The sequence below is a fragment of the Clupea harengus genome, chromosome 14 (assembly GCF_900700415.2).
Source record: "Clupea harengus chromosome 14, Ch_v2.0.2, whole genome shotgun sequence".
Lineage (NCBI taxonomy): Eukaryota > Metazoa > Chordata > Actinopteri > Clupeiformes > Clupeidae > Clupea > Clupea harengus.
In genome coordinates this window covers 14,235,289-14,258,492 of record NC_045165.1, presented here as the reverse complement: position 1 = coordinate 14,258,492, position 23,204 = coordinate 14,235,289, and the positions used below count along the sequence as shown (strand labels likewise).

The window sequence follows — 23,204 nt, the reverse complement described above, 5'->3', positions numbered from 1 at the left end:
GGTGGGAATTCTAGACAGAATATTGAAGGGAGCGAGAGTCTTCCTGAGTGTGTATATATAAAAATAAAGACAGACAAGGCTGAGAGACACAGAGAGACTGTGGGAGGCTGGGAGGAGATGGGGGTTCCAGTGTTGTGTCTGGAACAGGAGCTCAAAGCCTGGCAGTGGAAAACAGTGTGGCTGCACTGCCCCCTCATGGCTGGCAGAGGAACACACAGAGATATATACTCAACACAGTGCAAAAGAGGGCAGATGTATGAGACACTCAAGGAACACAGGGAACAGTATCAGCTACATTGTTTAATTAAAATGTATGCTTTTAAAACTTGCATATACTATTCATTTGACTTATGAAATTAAAGGAAAATTGTATCTGTCAGCCAGTAAGTTGTTTAAAGTAAGTTAAAACTTAATGTAATAATAATAATTAAAATAATAATAACAATAGTGATGTAGTCAAATAAAACTAAATTATGTCAGTAGCATGAAGCATTTAATTGATGAAATACAATTACTTTTACAGTATAAAGTCACATTTCATTATTGGATTAAAAACAACTTCACAACAAAAACGTAAATGTATTTTTAGTTTACCCTGTTAAATACAATCTCTGACATTTTCAGACTCAACAGTACTCCTCAAATATTTGTTTGTTCCTACTTGTATGACAACAAAAATCATCCCCTAGTGTCAGTTGGCCATTCATTGAAAGACTTCCAGAAAAAGGGAAGGGGAATTTCTAATTCTGCTTTTTTGTTGGAGATTTTAAGGTAAGGCTCTGCACCTTGTGTGTGATATCTCAGCTGGTCATGAAACTCATTGGCCCCACCAAGGAAATAGGACTCAAACTCATCAACAGCAAAGACCACACCTTCGTTGATGTTCTCTATAGTAAGATTGCTGTACATTTCCTGAACTTTCATTTTGGCCATGTCTTTGTAGGTGGCCGCATCTTTCTTTGCTTCTGTGATCTGTGATCTGATTTCCTCGATGGCAGGTATGTTACCAGCTTCTGCCATTCTGTCCTTGAGTTTGGCCAAGAGGTCTTCCAGCTGGACAGGCTGCAGAGAAGTGATGAATTCCTCTGCCTTCATAATACAGAGCTTCAGGAAATCATTCAGGCTCTTAAACAAGGTCTCCAGCTTCAGGTTCTCCCACCTCTTCATGGTGTCACGGACACGATCCTCTATGGACTTCATGGTAGGCAGATTGTCTAATATCTCCTGTCCCTGGATTACCTTATCAATGTATGGCAGTGTGATCTCTATGCTGCTAACGTAAGAGTAAATGGTCTCCATTAGACCAGTGAACCTTTTGGTGGCCTGCTCAATGGCTGCCGACACAGAGCGTCTGACCCTGTGGTACAACTCCTGCCCGCTGAGCTTTTCCTCCAGGCCAGGCAGGTCGAATTTAGTCTCTCTGAGGAACTGCATTATGGCGTCAAGGAGGACTCGGGCGCTCTTCTCATAATACTTGTACAGCACTCTAGCTTTGTCTGAGAACCTGTTCCTCATTTCCTGGATGTCTATGGACGGAATGTTGTCAGCGGCCGTCTTATAAGCCTCTTTGGTGTGCTGGCTGATCTGTTCTACGGAGTTCTGCATTGCGTTGAGAATCTGAGGAACTTCGTGGTAGGTTCTCTCAATGGTGTTGGAGAGACTGTTCTTCATCTTCAAAGAGGCACGGTTCAAGTCCATCCCAAAGTGAGCGGTGTGATACTTGTTGATAAACTTCTTGAGGGAGGCGGTGATGTGCGGTGTGTTCTTCCTGACCCCGTAGAGGATATCGCTTACGGAGTTCCAATTCCAAGCTACCTGGAGACTCAGCTTTTCTGAGTTCCTCAGGGTGGCTTTGACAGTTACCATGTCTGTGTCCTTGTCAGGAGACGACTACAAAAAAAAACACACACACACAAACAATTACATTATTTATAATTTTTATATTTTCCTTTACCATAACTTTTTTCAAGTAAACAAACACCTGAGAGAACTGCAAATGTCAAGTGATATTTAGTTTTTGGTCTCACCGGGTAGCGACCAAAGATTTTTCCATAGTATTGAGAAGGTGACCTCCTCTGAAGCTGGAACCCCATGAATCCAGCAGATGGGGAGGAAACAGAAGCTGTGATGCCATTTTTGTGAGATGCATACCGACAGCTCATGTCAGTGAAGGTCGGGCTTATGATGTCCACATTCAGTGTATGGTGAGAGCTGAGGGACAAAAAATGTATGGATTTTTTTTTGTCATTTCATCTTTTCAGTCTTTGTATGAGTGAGATGTTTCACAATTGAGTTTCAGTACCAACCTAGAATCCTGAGTCTCTTGACGCTTGGTTCTATGGCAACACAGATTAATTAAGAAACAAACAAATAAAAAACGTAAACAGTCACAGGCAATCAAAAAACAATTCATGAGAATCAGTAAGTTTAAATTTTGCTTTATTTTGAAAGTACTTATATCGAATACCAAATACGACTTAAGTGTATTTACCTGATATTCTGTGTCAATGAGTGCTGCCAGCCAACATTCAGGTCACTGTGGGTCAGCTTGGAAATTCCATTCATGCTTAAAGCTCCATCGACCAAACGCCAAGTTGCTTTTGCTGGTTTTTAAACATGGAAAACAAGCCATAAGAACATAACAATTTAATTTAAATGTATTCATATTTAAAGAAGAATACTTTTTTTAAATACAGATGATCATTTTCTAAATCAGAGTTTTACATACCATTCAAGTCGTATTCTAAGAAGGCTATTGTTGAGGTGCAGTTGGCCTGAAGAGAAGTCACAAGCTCAGGGTCCTTATTTTCCACCATCGTAGTCCATGTCTCCTCATAAATAGGGGAGGATACCCTCACCATTGTTGAAAGAGATCCAAAAGTCGGGATGAATATACTGGCTGGTAACTTCAAGGAGATCTCTGGGATTTCGAAAAACAGCCTGGGGATTTCCGGTAGAGGCAACCCACAGATTGGCATTTGAGCACTTAGGTCATAGACGAATTCTGGCAAGGAGATTCCTGCTATGGTAATTTTAAACTCTGCCAGATTCACAGAGAGGTAGGGTATTTTACCCTCGTTATACTTTGTAGCAATCTGAAGAACTGGAATTGTCACTTTGGGTAGACCAGGCAGGCTGATATCAACTTCGGGCACTGTTATCGCATCAGGGATTTCTATATTTTTCAGGTCAACATACTTTCGTGGGGAACGGATTGAAGTAAATGGCACCTCAAAAGGTGGAATGGTTAAGGTTTGTGGAAGAGAGACATAGTCAAGAAGATTGACATTTTCCAGTGCCATGTTTATGTCATCAATTATTTCAGGTATTTGCAGAAATTCAAACTTGAATCCCTCTGCACTCTTTGTGTAGACAACAATGGTGGAGGCGTTAAAGAACTGACGGTTTTCAGAGTTGGTGACCAGGTCAAACTTCAGAACATCCCACAGCGTCTTCTGATACACTGGTAGCCTGATGGATTTCAGCAAGGCAAGATACCCTTCCCAAGACTGTGTTGCCTCTATACGGATCTCTGCCTCATCGTTTGACAACACAAGATCACATGCATGGACAATGGAAGTGATTTGCTCTCTACCACTCCATTTCAATGACTGCTTCTCTGCTGTGATGTCAATATCTATTTTCTGGACCATTTCTGCATCACCAACGGTGCTTGGCTGAGATATATCAAATTCCACATCAAACATTACAGCTGTGAGAGGAACCATCTCAAACGTGACTTGGGCAGAGTGCTTTCCATTAGTGTTGAATGATGCAATGTTAGCCTCATTGACGCCTGTGTATTTCATTGTAGCATACAAACGACGTAGAGACGCTTCCAGTGCGATCATCTCACTCACCTCAATGTTCAAAATCTTGATGTTATCATGTTCAAATTTAGTGTTTACTAATGTGTTCACTGTGGAACGATGACTTTTTACATTGAGGAAGAAGTAAGCTTCGTTGTCCAGACCTCCAGAGAAAATTCCAGTCTCCATCATAGTTCCATCAATCTTTGCCTTTGTATGGCTGTCCACAGAGATGTGGTCAAAATGCAGTCCTAGATCTACCTTCTGATCAAAGTCTCCATTTGCTATTACGTTAATGTAGGGGTCGTAAAAGTTATATTTCCCTTTCAGTTTCGTGCCAAAATTTGGTGAGCTGTGAGAATGTACACGTGATTCCTGTTCCAACTCCAGAATCAAGACAGGCAAAGTGACTTTAGCAACATTTGTCATGGTTGCCTCCAAACCTCTCCCCGTGCAGCTGAGAGAGCTGTCGTGGTTTCCATCAACATTCATGTGCTCCAGAACCATGGATGTTGCCATTTTAAGGCCTCTGTTCATAGTCAGGCTGGTAGTGCCCTCAAATTTGCCTTGCAGAACATCAAACACAGAGGTGGAGGAAGCTCCTAATTTGGCCACGATGTCAGACTGGTTATAGACTCCACCATTGGCATTTAGAGTGATTACTGAGGACTTGAAAGAGAAATCATATGTCATGTTCCCCATGGCTGGTAGCATAATGCTGTTCTGGACTTCAGGTAACCTGAATGTTGGAAGGGTCAGCTCTCTGAGAGTCTCAGGTACATGCAAGACTGGAAGCTCCAGGTAAGGAAGAACAAGAGTGTAGGACGGAACTGAGAAACCCAACGCTGGCACTTTAAAGCTTGGTGTGCTAACTTCTTTGGGGATGAGAAAACTAAACGCTGGCATTTCAGCCCTGAAAGCAGACACCTCAATGTTCAGAACTGGGACGGTGTATCCAGGAACCCTAATGTATCTTGGAGGCAGACTGGATGTTTCAATTTTAAATTTCTCATACTGAGTCTTGGCTTGATGGTAGGAGTCCATAAGGTCATTGAAAACCCTGTCTCTTCCCACATCAAACTTTGTCTGCAGAAATTCAGCCTGGTTATTGATCATATTATATATAGGTACAAGATCAAAGTAGAGTGCATGTGTGTCAGGATTTTTCTGATACAGCAAGTTGAAATCCATATCAAAGGACTGGCGTGGAGTGGTTAGTAGAGTGTTGAGGCCGTAGTCTTCCCACAGTGAAATATCTTTTATCATGGGTGTTTTGACGTCAAAGTAAGGCAGAGTCATCTCTGGGATTGAAAGAGGTAGAGTCAAGAAGTCAAGGTTGGCTTCACCATTCATCGCACCATAAATGCCAAAATCATTGTTGTTGTTGTCCATGGTAAAGTTGTGGTTGTACTTGTACTGATTGAAACGAGCCAATCCCACCAAGCAGACACGTTGTTTCTCTGAGTTCAGAATGAACCCAAAATCATTCTGGAGGTCAACCTTTCCGGTCAGCTTCAAGGGGAAGATAATCTTGGTGTTCCCTTTGTGTTTGCAGTCCAGGACAATCTCAAATGGCTTTGCCAAAAACTCCAGAGCATTAGAAATGGTGCCACTTACTTTACCGATAAGCTCCGCATCGTGGGAGGCTTTAAGGTCAATCTTAAGGTCCTCCATCTCAGCCGTTCCTTTCAAGGTCATTACACTGCTTTTGATGAATGGAGTTCCTGTTTTGGTTTGGACATCAATAGTCACATGACTCATAATGACCGATTCAATATTGACATCCTGCTTCAGTGTCAGGGCCTTGCTTTTTGTCTCTCCATTGAAAGTGAGTTTTGCAGTGCCAAAGTTGACATTGAAATCCAGCTTGCTGTTGTGTGTGCCCTCATCTGAAAAGTAATTCCCTGACACCTTCCCACTGCCATTAGTTCCAACCGTCACAGAGATAGCACCAGATTCAAATTGCGCCTTTGATGTTTGTGTCATTGTGGCCTGACTTGAAATATCTGCATTTGGAATATTGAGGTTGTGGTTGTAGTTTGTGACCATTGACGCAGAAATTCCATTCTTCAGGGCAAATTCAACAATATTCTCCAACTCAGCTGTGTATACTTCAGTAGTGGCCTTAGCAGTAGTCCTTGCTGTTGCTTCAGCTGATGGTCCACTGAAAATCAGATCACCCTCATGGTCAATGTTGAAAGCCACGTGAGAGGTCTTAAGTGTCTCTTTAAGGATCATCTTCTTCATTCTTGGAGCTTCCAGACGGAGCGTGCCATCCAAGGAGAACTCTAAAAGCTCAATGGTTGATTTGGCCTGGGAAGTGACGGTGACAGTGAACTGAGGAGATTTGGGAGCAGTTGTTGAGTTTTCCAGTGTTGCTCCTGTCACCAGTGTGTAGTGAGGTGAGTTTATTCTCAGCTCACCATAGAGTTTCCCAAAGGCTGGCACTTGAACCTCACTTGGGATCTCTGGTAGTTTCACTTCAGGAATTGGTAGTTTTGTGATATCGAAGTTCTCACAGTTTAATTTGGGTATAGTTATACCGGGGATTCTGATTTCTGAAAGTTTGATCTCTGGGAAGGTCAGGTCTGGCAGGTCAGACATGTATAGAACTCTGAGATCTCCAAAAATAGCTTCAAGCTCTACCATTGGAAGCTCAAAATCACGGATTTCTTCAATTAGTTTGATTAGCATCTGTTTGAGCTCTTCAAAATCAAGAGTTGTTGACGGCACCGTGATGATTTCAAGGAGGGTGAATTCTGGGATTGTAATCTGAGATGGAATGTCAATGTCCTGAAGGTTCTGAAGGGCTATAGTTACAGCCGGAATCGTGAGATCTGTCAGTGGGACAGTAAAAGACGAAGTTTGAATCTCTGCCTTTTTCAGGGCATCGAGTATGCCTTCTACCGCATTCCTGACCTGATCCAGAATTTCTTGATCCTTTGCCACCTGTCGAATTGCCTCAATCAATTTATCAAACTGAAGAGAGATGTAGGCCAGCACGTTAGTGTAGGACTCACTGGCTCTCTCCAAGTAGTACATGATTTCAGCTTTGATGTCCATGTCACTGATTCTCTGCTTCATGTCTTCTAGCATGTCTAGCACCTTGAACTGAATATCCTTGTAAGCAGTTTTGTCGAGAACATCCTTCAACATTGTCAGCATCTCTCCCACTCTTGTTGCTTTAAGTTGGTCCAAGTAATTCCATATGGTGGACTGGATCTCCCGGAGAAACTCTCTTGAAGCTTCAATTTTCTGTGGGATTTCATACGTTTTGATGTGTTCATTCACGTACTCTATAAGTTCACTGATTTTCTGGTTAACATCATCAATGTGCATTATAAAGTTAAACTTCTGTATTGCTTTGACTGTTGTTGAAATGTACTCATTTAGATCCTCAATACTTTGCTTGAAGTCAATTGATTTTAACTGACTGATAATATCGTTAAGGACTTGCATGAACTTATTAAAGAAATATTCAAACTCTATTTTCTTCATTTCATCCACCATTTGTTGCAGAGTTTCATGGACTTTGTATTGTTTAATTAGCTCAATGAGTTCATTAGTGAGCATCTTAAATTTCTTGTCTACTTCATAGCGCTGAAGGAGGTCCTGTATTTTGGAGATCACATAATTAACTTTTTGATCAATTTCATATTCATCAAGCCAGTTGACAAGAATATCTTTCATAGTTTCAAGTGTATTTTTGATGTCTTCTGTTGGAAGTTGATCGGTTATTTGGCCCAAAAATTCCATTAAATCAAATGACACTATGTAGTCCTTCAGATCCTGAGCTAACATCATAATATCAAATGTGTCTATGACTTGCTTCAGTTCACTGACTTTCTCCTGTAGCCAATCCCTTACTTCATATTTTGTTTCAAGTTCTTGCAGCCAGGCCAAACTACTGTCTTTCAGTTTCTCCATGTCAATTTGCCTGATGATGTCCTCGATTGCTTCAATAGCCCTGACAAGTGTCTTGGAAATATCATAGTTTGCATCAAAGGCCTTAACATCAGTTGCAAGTTGTGTAAAGAAATCTGATATGGTCTCAGACCAGGTTCCACTTTCAACAAAGTCTCTGATTTTTACTGTAATGTCTCTTATTTTACTTGCTGTGTCAAGTATAGACTTTTCAAAGGCTTTTCTCAAATTCTCCACAGAGGTCTCTAAGTCATCAAGTGAGATTGCATAGTTTTGCATCCAAGAGACCAATTTTTCATTAGCTTGCTTGAATTTTCCTTCAAGGTCCAATTCTGTAATATAATTTTCGATATCCTGTGGTAATTCCTCCAAAGTGGCCCTGAACCGAGCAACAACATTATTTACATCTAAACTGTTAATAAATTGTTGCACTGTCTCAAAGACATTTACAATTGAGGCTTTGAGTTGTTCAAAGACAGCAGGAAGATTATCAATAAAGGGCAGGGAAAGTGTATGTGAATCACTGTTTTTGTCATATTTGAGAAACGCCGACAGACTAAACTCTTGGTTTTCAAAAGAGTGATCACTCTGGAATTGAGGGTCATCAGACATTGCTGCTTTGCTTAAAAGATTGGTGAAAACCACACCAGCAAACTCCATCCCTATTTTCTCATCATTGTTGTAGGTGCTGATGTCCTGATTGTAAGCATTGTTGTTTAGTTTAGACTTAATTTTCCAAAGCCATGACTGCTCACTGGGTGTCAAGACACCTTCAAGTTTATTCTCAAGGTGAGTCTCGTGAGTTGCCCCGGAGGGCATCTCATGTGTGGCAGATGCCCTGCAGTCGTGAGAGTGGGCAATGCCCAGTGGCTCTGCTCTAAGCAGGAACTTGCTGTACAGCTGACCCTTGTGCTTCCCATAGAGTTGCACCTCACTGTCACTGTTGAGGATGGCATCTACAGTTAGGCTAAAAGGTTCTGCCATCGTCCGCAATGTGCTCTCTAGACGTAGGATCTTGGAGTTTATAAGAGCCTCACTGCTAAATTTGGACGACAGGCCTGCGTATTGAAGGTCAAAGTTGTGATTAAATTGGGCCTCAGACAGTTTGACATTTGTGTCGCATTTTACAGCTCCAGCTAAATCAGCATAGTTCATGGAGCAAGTGTGTTTAATGTGGTCACCATCAGTATGACCACCAGTGACGCTTCCTGACAGATCTATCTTCAGTGGCTCCAGCTTCAGTTGCCCCTCATTGCTTAGACTCATGTCATAGAGCTCAATGTCATTATTTGTACTTATCATCGCGACAAATGGCTTCAGGTTCACTTTGATGTCATGCTTGTAAGATGTGCCATCACAGACAAAGCCGTCAGTCTTGGAGCGGAAGGCCAAGGTCCAAAGAGTAACCGCTAAGGAATGAGTACTTTCTGCCCTCATACTCTTTAGAGACCCTGCCATACTGTCAGAGAAGGTCAGGCCTTGCCTATTCAGAGCCACATTCATAGTGTTGAGCATGTCTGCATCAAAGAGATTTCCCTTAAGGACACTGTTGACAGAAGCTTGCAAGGGAGTTACTTTGCCTTCCACCTTGATCTCTCCTCTATTGTCGCGGCCCGATGCTTTGGATGTAAAGGATATTGTGGCTCCATTGTTGTCTATCTTACCAGTGAAGGCATTGTCAAATGTCAAGGGGCTGCACTGCAAACTCGTTGTGCCACTAGTGGATAAACCAGTGCTGCCAATATTGAGGCTCGATTTGTGGGAACCATGGCATGAATCAAACATCACAGTGCCATCCAGGTTTGTCTCCAGACCGCTGCTGTCCAAAGTTCCTGTGAGGACAGAGTAGGCTCTATTTGTTCCATCATCTGTTTGGATTTCCACCTTCAGGTTTGCAGCCTCACAAGTAGAGCCAAGGTCAATTTTGTTAGTAACTGTATTGCTCAGAACTTTTGCTGTAGCATCTGACTTAAGAGAAAATTTGCAGTCCTCAAGTTTCAACTCTAACATATGCTTTAAAGCGTCATTTGGCATGATGGTTTTGGATTGGAGAGTCAGGACATCGTTTGTGTAGTCTCCATTAATCGTGTTTTCAAGTTGAACAATCGAGGAATCAAGCTTGAATGTGGATTCTCCTTTGGCATTTGGCTCCTCCTCACCATCAACCATATAGGACTGAGTGTATGTGAATTTTGCAAACATAGGACCAACCTTGAAGTCTCCATCCACGTCACCATCTGCCTTAAACTGATCATCGTTTGTCACAGACTGAAAGGAGGAATGGAGAGATGCAGACAGACCAAGTGGGCTGGATGCTTGCAGTCTGATACTTTCCCGTCCAACCACGTTTTGTTTCCAGGCAACAGTTTCCGAGACACTGAAGCTGACATCCAGTAGGCTGTGGCTCAGAGAAGTGTTTACACTATACTTGAAGGAATCTTCAAACGAGCCTGTAATCATTCCAGTACCTGTGAGAGGACAAAAGCTATTAGCAAGTAATATATGTAATATATTCACAATATTTTACATGATATACATTTTTATACCACCATAAAGAATTTTCAAATTCTCTGTCAAACATGGGAAGATTGGGTGAAACATATACAGTACTGCGAAAATACCACATAAACTTCAACAATACCTTCAGTTTTGTAGGCTAGGGGGCAGTCTGAGACTATTTTGTATTGGCCAATGAAGCTCGGGGTATCAACAGTGTTGTTTCCGCCCAGGATTGAACCCTCCCAGTGGCAGAGGCTGCTGGTAACCTTTGTGGTCAACTCAGCCAGACCCAGCATAGGCATTGAGAAGTCAAAGTTTTGGGGGATGGTGAATGCTGGGATTACGATGGTATTGGCAGGAATATCCAGGCCAATGTCAGGCATATAGATATTTGGGATGGACAACTTTGATGGAATTTTCAGGTCCTCCGAAGACTGGCCTCCAAGTGGGAGAGGTAAAGAAATGGTTATTCTGCCTTTGTTGAACTGGTACCTGAACAGGGTTTCCCTGAAAAAAAAACACAAATAATAATAATTCTCACTAATGGAGCTTCAAAAGGTAAACATAAAAAATGCAACATAAAAAATGCAACTTGTAATTCATCCCAAAGGATAAAAGAATGTTCAAAGGAAAGTGAGTTACCATTTCAGAAATAGTTTCTCAGGAACAGGTGGCAGTTCTGGGATGCTTCTTCTGCTCCTCAGGCTGTTTACATAGGGGACATCTGCAGCCACTTTGTCAAGCCAGATATTGACAGCCTGCATATCATGACATAGCAAAAATGGTTTTATAACTGAGAATGGAGTAAATATGTGCAAGGATTTGAATCATTTTCAGTGTAGTTCGTGAAAAGACCTCTGGCATATGTAGCCACCTCCAAAACTAAAAAACATAAATAATGCTCAAACAAATACATTCCTGAGGTCAAGATGAACGAAAGAAGAATTTTTATTCTGGGCATGAATATCTTTTTTCCACCAACCTCAAAGCCTTTAGAAACAATGTGGCGGAGTTTCATGTCAGTCTTGGGGACTTGCTGGTCCAGCATGTCATCAATGGCTGACTGCAGGTTGTTCCTTATGTGTTCCATGTTGGGGAAGAGTTTGTCAAAATCGGAGTTCAGATCTGACTTCAGCTCAACCTCAACCTTGTTTTCATCTATGAAGGAAAACCAGACATTTCATGAATTTCAAAAACTACTCAGTACTAGATATTCACTCCTATGTGGAAACAAAAAGCATTCATGTTTTGAATTTGCTATAGGGTCTACTAAAATACTAAATGCAACATGCAATATGAAAATCATAATATACATGAAAAATGTTTACTTTTACATTTACAAAACATATCACAATTATAGACCTGTGGTGAATTTAAACTGATAAAAATGTCACCACCATATCTGATGATGACCGCCTGCTGGGAGGATGTCTTTGGGATGTCAACGTCGGTTTCCAGCTGTAGAATGAGTCCATTCTCCTTCTTCAGGGAGGCCGTGGCTGTTGCTTTTGAAAGCAGTGAGGGGATGTCCAACTCGACCTGGACCAATGCATCCTTCATGGAATCTAGCCTGGCGATATAATGAAATATTTAAGCAGCAGGTATGCTGAAAGATTACAAGAATATATAACATAAATATATTTCTCATTGCAACATGTTAAATCCTAACTCCAAATTGTGACTTAATTTATTCTACAGAGGTACAATTCTCTAAAACCTAGTTCTTTGTCCTATAACCCAGAGTTGTGTACTATTGTTATTGTGCAAATCCCGTTAGTTATATCTAAAGTTAAAACACACTAAGGAAGTTACTGTACCTTGCCCGGCCAACCAAAGACAACTGTGGAATATTCTTGTTTGTTACATCGATAGTGAAGCCCTTCATCTTTTTTCCCTTCACGTTGCTGTCACCAGCAGTTAGTTTCAACCCCGCCTCAAAGTCATTGTCTGGGATTTGAAGGTCAGTAGTGAAGATATTCTTATTTCGGTTGTACTTCATGGTGGCTGTGGCTTCAGAGGGCTGGGATCCTAATGGGGAAGAATAGATAGAAAGATTACATTAAATGGGCAAACTTGCCCTCCATTTATAAAGTTACAAACACTATCCATTTTACTTTATAAACTACATATTTATAGAATAAAATCGTGAGTTCTCATAGCTTTCATCAAATGGACAAACTTACCCTCCATCATTAGAGTGATCTTCACAGAGTCCACTTTGTGGCGTCCCTCCTTCCCTTCCCTGAGTAGTTTGTAAGCAATGGCCGCAGAGTATTCTGTTACCTCACCTGTGGGCTGGAGCTCCAGTGCAAATCTGTGGGAAAGGAAATTACCATATGTTTGAAATGCACTCAGGGATAAAATAGGTTAATCCCTTGTAAATTCATCACATTGCGCATCCCTTTCGAATAATAAGGTAACGTCACACACAAAACAATCATGCTTAAGCTAACAGGCTTTTAAGCAGGGGACATTACTGTGGGACATATTACCATATCACAGTGCAGAGAGGCCATGCATGTCCTACCACTAAGAAAGCTAAATATCATCACACAGGGGAATGGGTCTGAAGAAAATATGACATGTAGCTAATCAGAAACAAAGCTGTGTAGGATGTACTTTCACTCCCATTTTACACACATGACACATTTGCTCACTTGGTTTCTCCGGTAAGAGGGAAGTAGGGAGCCAAATCGTTAGAGCTGGCATTTGAGTAGCGCATTACTGTGCAGTACTTCAGCCCAGTGAACAGAGGATGACATTCAGTAGTGTCCGTTCGGTCCTCCACCAAGGATGGCACAATCTTGGGTTGGGACGATGAGACGGACAGGAGCTTGTTGCTGTTTATTGAACAGGAGAAGTAAAGTAAATACCATTATACAACACTAGTGAAAAGGTACATAGCCCTATTGTGACAAGGTGAGTTGTGTGATATAATTCTTCCATGGGAAAAATGTGAGACAACATTATACAAAAATAGCACACAAGAAATTGTTTGACAAAGATATGATCATTTATTATCAGAATCATTATATTACTTCTGATATATTTCTGAAATAATGCAAGTATTCCAAAATAATGAAAATAATGCATCTATTAGTTTTGAGCTTTTGTTAGTCAGTCACCCACCTGATAACAAAGAGCTGGACATTGCCTTCAGGGGGCGGGATGGAGAGCTTGATCTGGTTGTCTGCTACCGTGACTTTGGCATTCAGAGCACTCTCGTGGTACAAGTTGGTGTGCATCTCGATCCCAGCAGCGACAAACTCAGGGATGTGGACGCCCATGTGGGTGATGAACTCCAGGCCAGCGGAAGGCATGAAGGACAGCTGGTGCTAGGAAGTGGAAGTAAGAAGCTGATGATACTTTTATTCTCTGGGTAAATGATACGTATTGATAATTTGATTGATAATTGACAAGTCAACATCAGTTGGTAGATAATTAATGAATTACAATCTTCTTATTCTGGATTCACTACTCAGATTATTCTCGTGTGAAAACAGCATATACTATGTGTTTTTATTATAAAATATAAAATGTGTGTAAATTTCAATGACACTTCAATGAACGTTCAAATCGTTTCCAGCTCTAGCATTTCAAGTTTTCACAGAAGTTTAACGGGAGTCAACGAAATGTGTCAATTAAACATAAAGTATGAATCATGCTATGAAGTTTTAGTTTACGATCTGTGAGATCAGGCCTTTAAAAGACAGACTACCATATTTGGTGAAATTGAAATGCCTCCTTTCGCTCCCGGGGCAAAGACACCAGACAGTGAGAGCCTCAAAGGGAACCCAGACGCAGTCGGCAGCACCATATTCTCATCCATGAAGATGTAGTGGGCAAACAGCTCATTATCAGTGCCAGAGAGCAGCGACTTCAGAGCCTGTAGCAATTCAAGAAAGAGTGACAGATACCGTTGTGAGATGTAACATTCAGATGTGCTGTGCAGATTTATCTGATAGTATTATATCACATGACACGATATCATAGAATAACACATCACATAATATCTGTTTAAAACAACGTATAAGTGCACAGTGAATCACTCTACATCAGATTGTCTTGTCAGGCGTTTTTCCAATAGGTGCTCGTTTTTTCCTGTTCTTACCTTGGCGGGCAGGCTCTTGAAGACTATATTGGCATACTTGGCGATGTCCTCACTGAACTGCTTAAAGTCACTGGTCCTAATGTAGCCGAGTTCGTGCTGCATCAGTCGGAGGTATGCCAGTGCCTCTGGAGACTCCGAGGAACGAAGCTTCTCCACAAATGTATTAAAGCTGTCACCGAGCTCCTTCATGACATCCTGGGGCACCTGTTAAAGAGATTCAGAACCTACCATATCAGCTTTCCAGAGAAGGTTCCAGACTATGAAAATGAACTCTAGGGGTCATCATGGTGGGTGTTCTCTTAACACACCTGTCGTTTCAGTCGTTCTCCTCGCATGGGGGCGATCCACTTGTCAAAGATGTTTTTGATTTCAGGTGACGTATTGTCAGCCACCCAGTTCATGGCGGCAAACAGAACGTTCGGAACAAGGGCATCCTCACCAACGAGGGATTCAGCGAGTTGGTCAAGTCCCTCACCTTCGATGCCAATCTGTGAATATAAGGACAAAGAGAATATTAGCTTGCGCAAAAAAATAAACAGAGCATTAAGTGCAAAGTGTGTATAACGAATGCACAGTTGGGTTTGTTTTTGTTCCTCACTTGAAAAGTGGCTTTGGATAAAAAGCTTCTGCCAATTGAATAAATGTAATTGTGAATGTAAGAACTGTCTTACCTCAATCAGCTCATTTGAGAAGCCGAACAACCTCTCAGCAGCCTTGAGAATGACCTCCTTTGGGAGTCTGGTGTTCTGCTCAGCAACAACGTGGCTCTGCAGGTTACCAATGTCAGGGATTTCCAACAAGTGGTGTTGGGATTTTTCACCGAAAGATTGTATTTCATCTCCAAAAATGTCACTGAATTGTTGGTACAGGTCCTCATTTCTTTGAAAAGATGAAAGGAAGCATGGATTAAAATACTGTATAGTATCTTCCTGTCATAAATGTTGCTGTGGGTGATAATAGATTGGTTGACAATAAATCATACCAAACAAAACAGTATTGGTTATTTGATAACAATAGCTAACAAAACGAATGAGATATGAATGAGAATAAAAACAGGACTTTATTTCCTAACATTACATGGTGATTTACAGTATTGGCTATTCGTCATGAGGGCCAGCCCCTTTACAGACCATGCCTCTTTGTATACATACTGCTTCAGCTCAGCGGAGCCCCAGAGGTTTGCCAGGTGGGAGGCCACAAAGCTCCGGACCTCTGGGTCCCTCTCCTGGTTCCTGTGGTGCTCGATCACAGGCCTGAGGACATGGCGGCCCCGGCTCCTGATGAGGATCAGGTATGCCGCCAAGCGTTTCTGAGTCGGGCCTTCATCCTGGTAGACTTGCAGTAGACTTTCCCTGATCTGGTGCCAAAGAGTGAAAGAAGGAATGACGAAAGCGAGGAAGACAAAACAAACACATAATCTCATTACAAACAAAAAAAATGCAATCTTGCAAACATGATTTTCTGTCATCTACTCTGAGGAGGACGGGGGGGGGTGGTTGAGGCTCTGTTACCCTTGGGGTCACAAACATCCTTCTGAAGGCCTGAATGGCTGTCTTCTGCACTAAGGGGGAGGCAGCTGATTGGCTCACACAGCTGAGGAGGGCAGACTCAACCTTCTCCTGCACTGGCCCTCCGACGATTCCAATGACCTAGAGGTGCAAAAGATATTTTAGATGCAAACATACATACATATAATTATGATTATCTATAGGTGGAATTATATAGTGCTTAGAAACAAACATTATAGCTTATGCCCACATCTGATCATCGAGTGCCCACTCTGAACCCATTCCTAGTGTTGTTGTAATATGTAAACAAATGGGATGAAACAGAGAAAACAAGGTATTGCAGCTGTCGTAGGTGAAAGAGAAATAGGTTGTGGTCATAGTTTGCATTTGTTTTGGTCAGAGTGTGGATGCTCAACCATTGCTGCTTGATCTATGAAGGAAAAAATGTATGTGAGAACCAAATAAAAACACAAGCACATGGGTGGGTGAGACAGAACCCCCGCAAAGCAGCCGGGCCAGACTCTGTCTCTCCATCAATCCTGAAGCACTGTGCTGATCAGCTGTCTCCGGTGTTCACAGACATTTTTAACACCTCACTGGAGATATGCCACGTACCAGCCTGCTTCAAGACCTCCACCATCATCCCTGTCCCCAAAAAAACAAAAGTCACTGGACTCAACGACTACAGACCCGTCGCCCTGACCTCTGTGGTTATGAGGGCATTTGAGCGTCTGGTGCTGGTTCACCTCAAAGCCATCACTGACCCTCTACTGCAGAGGTCGCCAACCCGTCGATCGCGATCGACGTGTCGATCTCGAAGACCTTCCCTGTCGATCTCCAAAATTATTATTTTTTTAAATACAGAAAAAAACAAAAAAATTGAACATTTTCTGAAGTGTCTTCTGAAATGTTTTCTTACGGACTTCGGAAGACCAAAGTCAGAAAAGATCTCCCCCTGATTCATGAACGCCAGCTATTTAAATCCGAGGATGTCCGTAGAGTTGATGTGAACATGATGTGTTGATGTGAACCAACGATTTCTCACAAATTTAGCAATTCCCACTAAATGCCACTTCTAAAGCAGCTTGCCCCGACAAACGCCAACATTCTCCAACAAACGCCAACCAACACTAATATAACAGTTGGGTCAGCGTGCGGCATCAGTTGTTTGTTGGTCATTGTCGGGTACTGTCGGATTGGGTAAAGTTGCAGAATGTCTGACCAATGTAGAGAGATTTCCAACATTCTGACAGCTCGTCTGACAGCTCGCAACTAGGCTCAACTCGCGTGCATAACATCCTCGAGCTCTCTTGGATGTCGTTGTTATGTTGGTTATCGGCCAGTTTGTTAAAAAAAAAACGATATCCTAAGTCTATTTATAGATTAACATAACATGGCCCTTCACTTCATCCTCCAGCACCTGGACTCCTCAGGAACCTACGCCAGGATCCTGTTTGTTGACTTCAACTCTGCCTTCAACACAATCATTCCGGCTCTGCTTCAGGACAAGCTCTCCCAGCTGAGCGTGCCTGACTCCACCTGCAGGTGGATCACAGACTTCCTGTCTGACAGGAGGCAACGCGTGAGGCTGGGGAAGCATGTCTCTGACTCCAGGACTATAAGCACCGGTTCCCCTCAGGGCTGCGTTCTTTCCCCTCTACTCTTCTCCCTGTATACCAACAGCTGCACCTCCAGTCACCAGTCCGTCAAACTCCTTAAGTTCGCGGACGACACCACCCTCATTGGGCTCATCTCTGGGGGGGATGAGTCCGCTTACAGGTGGGAGATTGACCATCTGGTGACCTGGTGTGGGCAGAACAACCTGGAGCTAAATGCTCTGAAGACAGTGGAGATGGTCGTAGACTTCAGAAGGAACCCAGCCCCACCCACCCCCATCACCCTGAATGACTCCCGGTAGGTGTAAACCTACTTGGCAATAAATACTATTCTGATTCTGATTCTGATTCTGATTCTGATTCTGACTTTGAGTAAAACTTGATGGAGTTACGTACCCTCAAAATCAGGAATGTCTCGTCCTCCCCCCCAGCACAGTCCCCAAGCTTAGACAAAAGAAAGTCCGCCGCAGCATCGAAAGCCTCATGGTGATCTTCGCTCAGCGGTTTACTGTGGCACAAAGGCATGCATGATACACGTTAGTGAGTTGTATTCACCAGATTGTACAGATATAGTTACCACTCCATCTAGTGGTCAATTATAGAAACTGCAGTTACACAAACAGACCAGGTAGGATGTGCGATATTTCAAAGTTCTCTTCTAAGACTACAATCATTTGGTAGTGGTTACAGTGTGTTTGTTTATCTCCAATAATCCTCAACCCTTACTCTTTAACATGATGCACATGGTGCATTAATCTTATATAACCTTAATCACACAGAGACACTATGGTCATATTACGCTCTTGCAAGATGGATTGTGTATTCTCTATGAAAAGGGTCTTCCCAAATTTGGTGAGTGGACCCACCTAATTTTCTAATTAGAAAAAATTGGTGAATAAGAGTTTGAATTAATGCATGAAACAGAACTGGGCTAAACAGATCAAACCAGATCATTCACGCCTCTCTTATTGTTTACTTAACCATCTAGCAATCCTGGCCTTGTCTCATTCTGTGCCCTAAGATAATAGTCTCTCCTTAAAAAAAGTACAATCCCTGGCACAATCCAGGCTCCATGTCCAAACCTGGGATTCACATTCATAATTATTCATTTGGCAGATGCTTTTATCTAAAGCGCCTGCTGCTACAGTGCAGGTATGTGTCCTGCCTGGGTATTAAACCCATGACCTTGGTGTTGTTAGCACCTTATTCTACCAGCTATGCTTGGGAGCTCAGTTCCGGAGGCTTTGAGGCTCCATTCCCACCCTATTGTCATTGCAACTCTTTATACTCACTAGAGGTTCTTGACTGCGTAGCCGAGAGCGTACATGACCGGTCTGGTGGATCTGGATTCGGCCACAGCGAGGAGGTCCCAGATCTCCTCCGGGGACGTCTGCAGGCCCGCCAGGCTCATGCCGTACACGACGGCATCCGCCACTGGGCCGGCCACGTCAGGCTTCCTGAGTTGAAAGAGCAGGGAGCTCCGGCACTCCGGCGTGCCGCACTGGGCCAGGGCCTGCCAGGTCAGGGGGGCAGAGACGGCCATCATCTCCTCCACGGCCACAGTCAGCGTTCTGTTCTGAAGGCCACGCATCTCGACCACCAGTTTGTGGAAGAGGCCGGTCCGCTGCTGGCCCTGGTCTGGGGCCAGGCTGTTGAGGTCTCTCATGGTGGACAGCACGGCGTCTTTGGTCTGCGTGGGGTGCTTATCTTCGGCCTCCTCCATGTGGAGCCCTGCGTCTGCTCCACCTATTGGCAGAGATATCTTTTTGAATCTTTTAAATAAGCACTGTCTACCTTTAATAGTAAACAACTCTACGTCCCACCGTGGCCGGTGAGTAGTGAATTACAGAACTGAAAACCTCTAAACTCAGATGTGGTGCTGCTCGGAGATGTGTACACTAAACACTACCCAGTCTCCCATGTGCCCTAACCCGTGTGCATGCCAGTGCCAGTGCTTACTGCCAGTGTCGAAGGCTCTCTTGTTGATTTTGGCAGAATCCTGAAGGGTCAGACTCTGGGTGACCTCCGATGAGATTCCATACTTGTCACTGAGAGGTGAATGTACAGTGTCAAAAGTACAGTAATAACGCCTAACTACAATAACTTCTAGATATTAATAACAATTCAACAAACACTTCAGTCAAAACTACTTTTCCATTCTCCTGGCTTCAGCAGATGATTTTAAGTGTGGTCGCATCATTATCCTGACATCGAACCCATGCGTTTAATAGGAATAAAATAGTGTGGACATTACTTTTTTACACTTTAGATTTTTTTTACAGTTTACCTTTGTCCGGTAACCGGCCCAAACTTGGGTTAGATATGCACACATATTTGTAGTTTACAAAACATTTGAAAAAATAGTCAGATAGTCAGACAGTGAATAGTGAAGCCATAGTAAAGCTGTGACCTACTCATGTGAGAAAGGCCTGAAAAGGTGCTTCTCTGTGCACTGGGCAGCTGTCATGTGCTTCCTCCTGTTATCAAACTGGTAGTTGCACTCCTGGGAGCTGCTTACAAGCATTGACAATGGGGTGTGCTGTACAAGTAGACACAAAAAAAAATTAATGAAGGAAGAAAGAAAGAAAGAAAGAAAGAAGATGACAATAAAGGTTATTATGAAATACTGTATCAACTGTATCAAAGTATGAATTTTAGTGAATACATTATGTGCAGCTCGCTCAGGTAAGCCAAAACGATAGACTTTACCACCAGATGTGATTGCCAATATGTTCAATTGACATTGAGTGTATTGATGAAATGAATGCCATTTACTCAACAAAAACAAACCGAAGAAAACACTGCAAATTGCATATATTTTGTCGCTTACTATAATTTTTTTTCATATATGCAGCACAAAGAAACCTTTAAAAAAAATGACCCATGTGTGATTCCATACTTCTCCACAGCAGGGCACACTCAGACTAGACTGAGAAAAGAGTCTGAGTCGTCATCTCTGACTCACCAGGCCACGGATGAGAGCCAGGGGGCTGCTGGAGAGCCTCAGGGGGGAGAACTGGGAACACTGGGACAGGTCCCTGTGCACGGTGAAGCCTGTGTCGATGTCCTCCGTTATGTTGACGAACACTGTTCCCTTGCACTTGCCGTGAATGGTCGCCTGGGTGAAGAAAGGAAGGGGATGGGAGGGATTGGTCACGCTTTTCAAACTTTATTGAAACATTAAAGGGCGTCTACAAAGATGTCTACTAACACTGGCTATCACATATAAAGCAGTGATCGCTTTTTAAAGTTGAAAGTTTTAGACCCAGTGCCATGAGTTTTATTGTTTCATACAAGTGTGTCGCGTTTGGAAAGTGCACTACACATCATTGTCCCTCTCACCATCTCCCTGTTCTTCTGCGAGTCCATTGAGGGTATGTTGAGTGCGGAGATGATCCCCCTCTTAACGTTCAGGATGTTCTTGGGCTCCTCCTCCTTAGGGAAGACCAAAACTTCTCCCATCGTCTCCACCACGAAGCTCAATTGATTCCTACGGATGAGAGGAGGACATGTATGTTGAGGCACTGATTGTGTCTTAATAGCCATTTGTACACAGCCAATGTGCGCTATATGTTTTGCTACACTTCACTATATTATTGTAATGCTACTATAGCATTAATACTAATTTGTCTATAGATTGGTCTGTGCTGTTTCAAAGAAGGGGAATCTGTTGGGTCCTATTTGGGAATTTTGTATGTGGCTCCAGCATACTGTAACTCATTCTCTCGTAAAGCAAGTAGGGTTACACTTCAGCATTTTGAGAATATCCCCTATATATCCCTACACACTCCCACAATCCAACTGCATTAAAATCTGCATGAACTGTATTAAAAACAGAGGGTGACCTATTAAGAGTATTACCTTCTTGCTTCTAGTCCTGAGCATTTGGTAATGTGTACGTTGTCGAAATGAAGCACTCACTCCTACAAGTCAGCACCACTAAATCGTGCACTAAACTTGATTATACAGTACCTCTCCATGGCGGCCTGGAAGGCCTCAGACCCAGCTGCCTGCCTGTACACGGGCTGGCCCTGGGGGTCAATGACAGACACCTCGCTGAGGGAACACTCAGAGGTGTGCAGGACGAAGGTACATGGGTGCAGGACCTCCAGCTCTACCTACACAAGACCGTAGGATGAGGTTGTCACATATAGGCCCAGGGATGAAAATAAAAAGGGTGTACAGTGCATCACAGCTCTGTCTACATGGGTAAACGTATACCTTGCAAGATACTTTGGGTCCGTTTCTGAGGTTAGCGGTGCCTGACACCCCATTTCTGCTCTCTGTTGTGTATGTGTATAGATATTTCCTGAAGTTCTTGTATCTCGCCCCCACTGAAAAAAAAACAACCACATTTATCAACAACAGATCAGATTGATCAACAACACATACTTTAACACTATAAATTGAGTTTCCCATGCACAGCTTATCAGTTACCCTGATAACTTTGTTCTCTATCACCTTTGATTTCTACCTGTGCACATTTCCATGAAACCTTGGAAACCTTGCATAAATATGAACTTTTTCTGAAAACACCCAGATTTATCAGTACATTTGTGGCAAGCAGTCTACCTGAAAGCACAGGATCAGCTGCAATATAACTTGCAACCAAGAAATGTCACATGAGGATACAGGGAATGTTTTCATCCAATCTAACATATTCAGCGTGTTGTTTTCAAGTGGTGTTTGGCCAGGTCACCATTGATCACAGGCCGCTCAGGTTTATCTGCTTAAAACCTTTGGACCCTCTGCTGACAAGGTGGCCCTTCTCGCTGTGTCAATGGCATCAAAATCACTGACCCGCAAACAACCAGGCCAGGTCGGGTCGCGTTTAGATAACTCAAAACACTGTTCTCAGGCCCAGGGCACACTGGATGAGAGACGATTAGTTGACTGCTTATCAAGTCACCGTTCCCATGTGTGTGTGTGTGTGTGGATGGGAGATAATGAAGTTAAGGCTTTGCACAATCACTTACATGGACATGTAGATGCTTGCTCATCTCCTCCTGGTTCGGTTCCTTGCTCTGCTGCTTGAGAAAAAAAAGTAGGTTTGAGATTGTTTGGACGGAGCCAGGGGACTCAAGGCTATCATAAGAATCCTACCATCTATAAATAATGACCGGTGTTGGAAGACATTTTTGTAGACGCCTTTACTATTTCAATAGCATTTGAAAATATGTAGAGGCTGGATATTAGTTACAACAATATTTACATTAGTCAAAATGTAAAAAATAATTGAGTAATCCTCACAGGACTATGAATGAATGTCTGTGCTTCAGGTATAACCATCATACAGTCAATAAGAAAACATGCAAGTTGAGGTAAACATTAAAAATAAAATTATAGATGCTCTGTATTAAGCGTGACATAAATAACGCTAAATACACCTCAATAACACTCAACACATCTCGATTAACACGAAAATGAAAAACGAAAGTTATAACAAAACCTACCAAAGACAGTTTATGTAAAGACAAACAAAAGTCGTGCATAGATTGTCATTTATGCAGCAGCATATGTAGTCACGAGAGGCTTACCTGCTAACGCCTGCACACTTAGGAGCAAGAGAGAGGCTTACCTGCTAACGCCTGCACACTTAGGAGCAGCAGAAGCCACAGCTTTGTGTCCCCCATGACGGGCACAGGTGTGTAACTCTTGCTTTGTCTGGTTTATTTTTATGTGGGGCTCTCCTCTCCTCAGTGAATGATGCCCCAATTGTAACACAGGCCCCTTTATA

The 23,204-nt window shown here is 42.7% G+C and overlaps 1 protein-coding gene across 1 annotated transcript; it reads right to left on the bottom strand.

Annotated features, from left to right (window-relative positions):
• Positions 1-476: 476 nt before the first annotated feature.
• Positions 477-23,204, bottom strand: apoba (apolipoprotein Ba). Its single transcript, XM_012836799.3, has 29 exons — positions 23,046-23,204; positions 22,444-22,494; positions 21,689-21,801; positions 21,440-21,585; positions 20,810-20,957; positions 20,433-20,585; positions 19,882-20,006; positions 19,427-19,515; positions 18,760-19,213; positions 17,864-17,975; positions 15,855-15,992; positions 15,495-15,700; positions 15,015-15,222; positions 14,652-14,831; positions 14,344-14,547; positions 13,951-14,118; positions 13,362-13,567; positions 12,890-13,072; positions 12,416-12,546; positions 12,050-12,260; positions 11,630-11,802; positions 11,215-11,390; positions 10,875-10,990; positions 10,375-10,739; positions 2,729-10,201; positions 2,492-2,603; positions 2,307-2,336; positions 2,028-2,211; positions 477-1,890 (listed from the first exon to the last, which is right to left on the bottom strand). The coding sequence occupies exons 1-29, from the start codon at positions 23,098-23,100 to the stop codon at positions 679-681; spliced, it is 13,122 nt and encodes a 4,373-aa protein (XP_012692253.2). The 5' UTR covers positions 23,101-23,204; the 3' UTR covers positions 477-678.

Bases quoted from the DNA above. Each gene is read 5' to 3' on its own strand.
- apoba (XM_012836799.3), bottom strand. From the start codon at position 23,100: ATGGGGGACACAAAGCTGTGGCTTCTGCTGCTCCTAAGTGTGCAGGCG. The intron at 21,802-22,443 runs GTAAGTGATTGT...TTTTTTTTTCAG, and splicing joins GCAAGCATCTACATGTCCAT to TGGGGGCGAGATACAAGAAC. The intron at 21,586-21,688 runs GTATACGTTTAC...GGTCTTGTGTAG, and splicing joins GACCCAAAGTATCTTGCAAG to GTAGAGCTGGAGGTCCTGCA.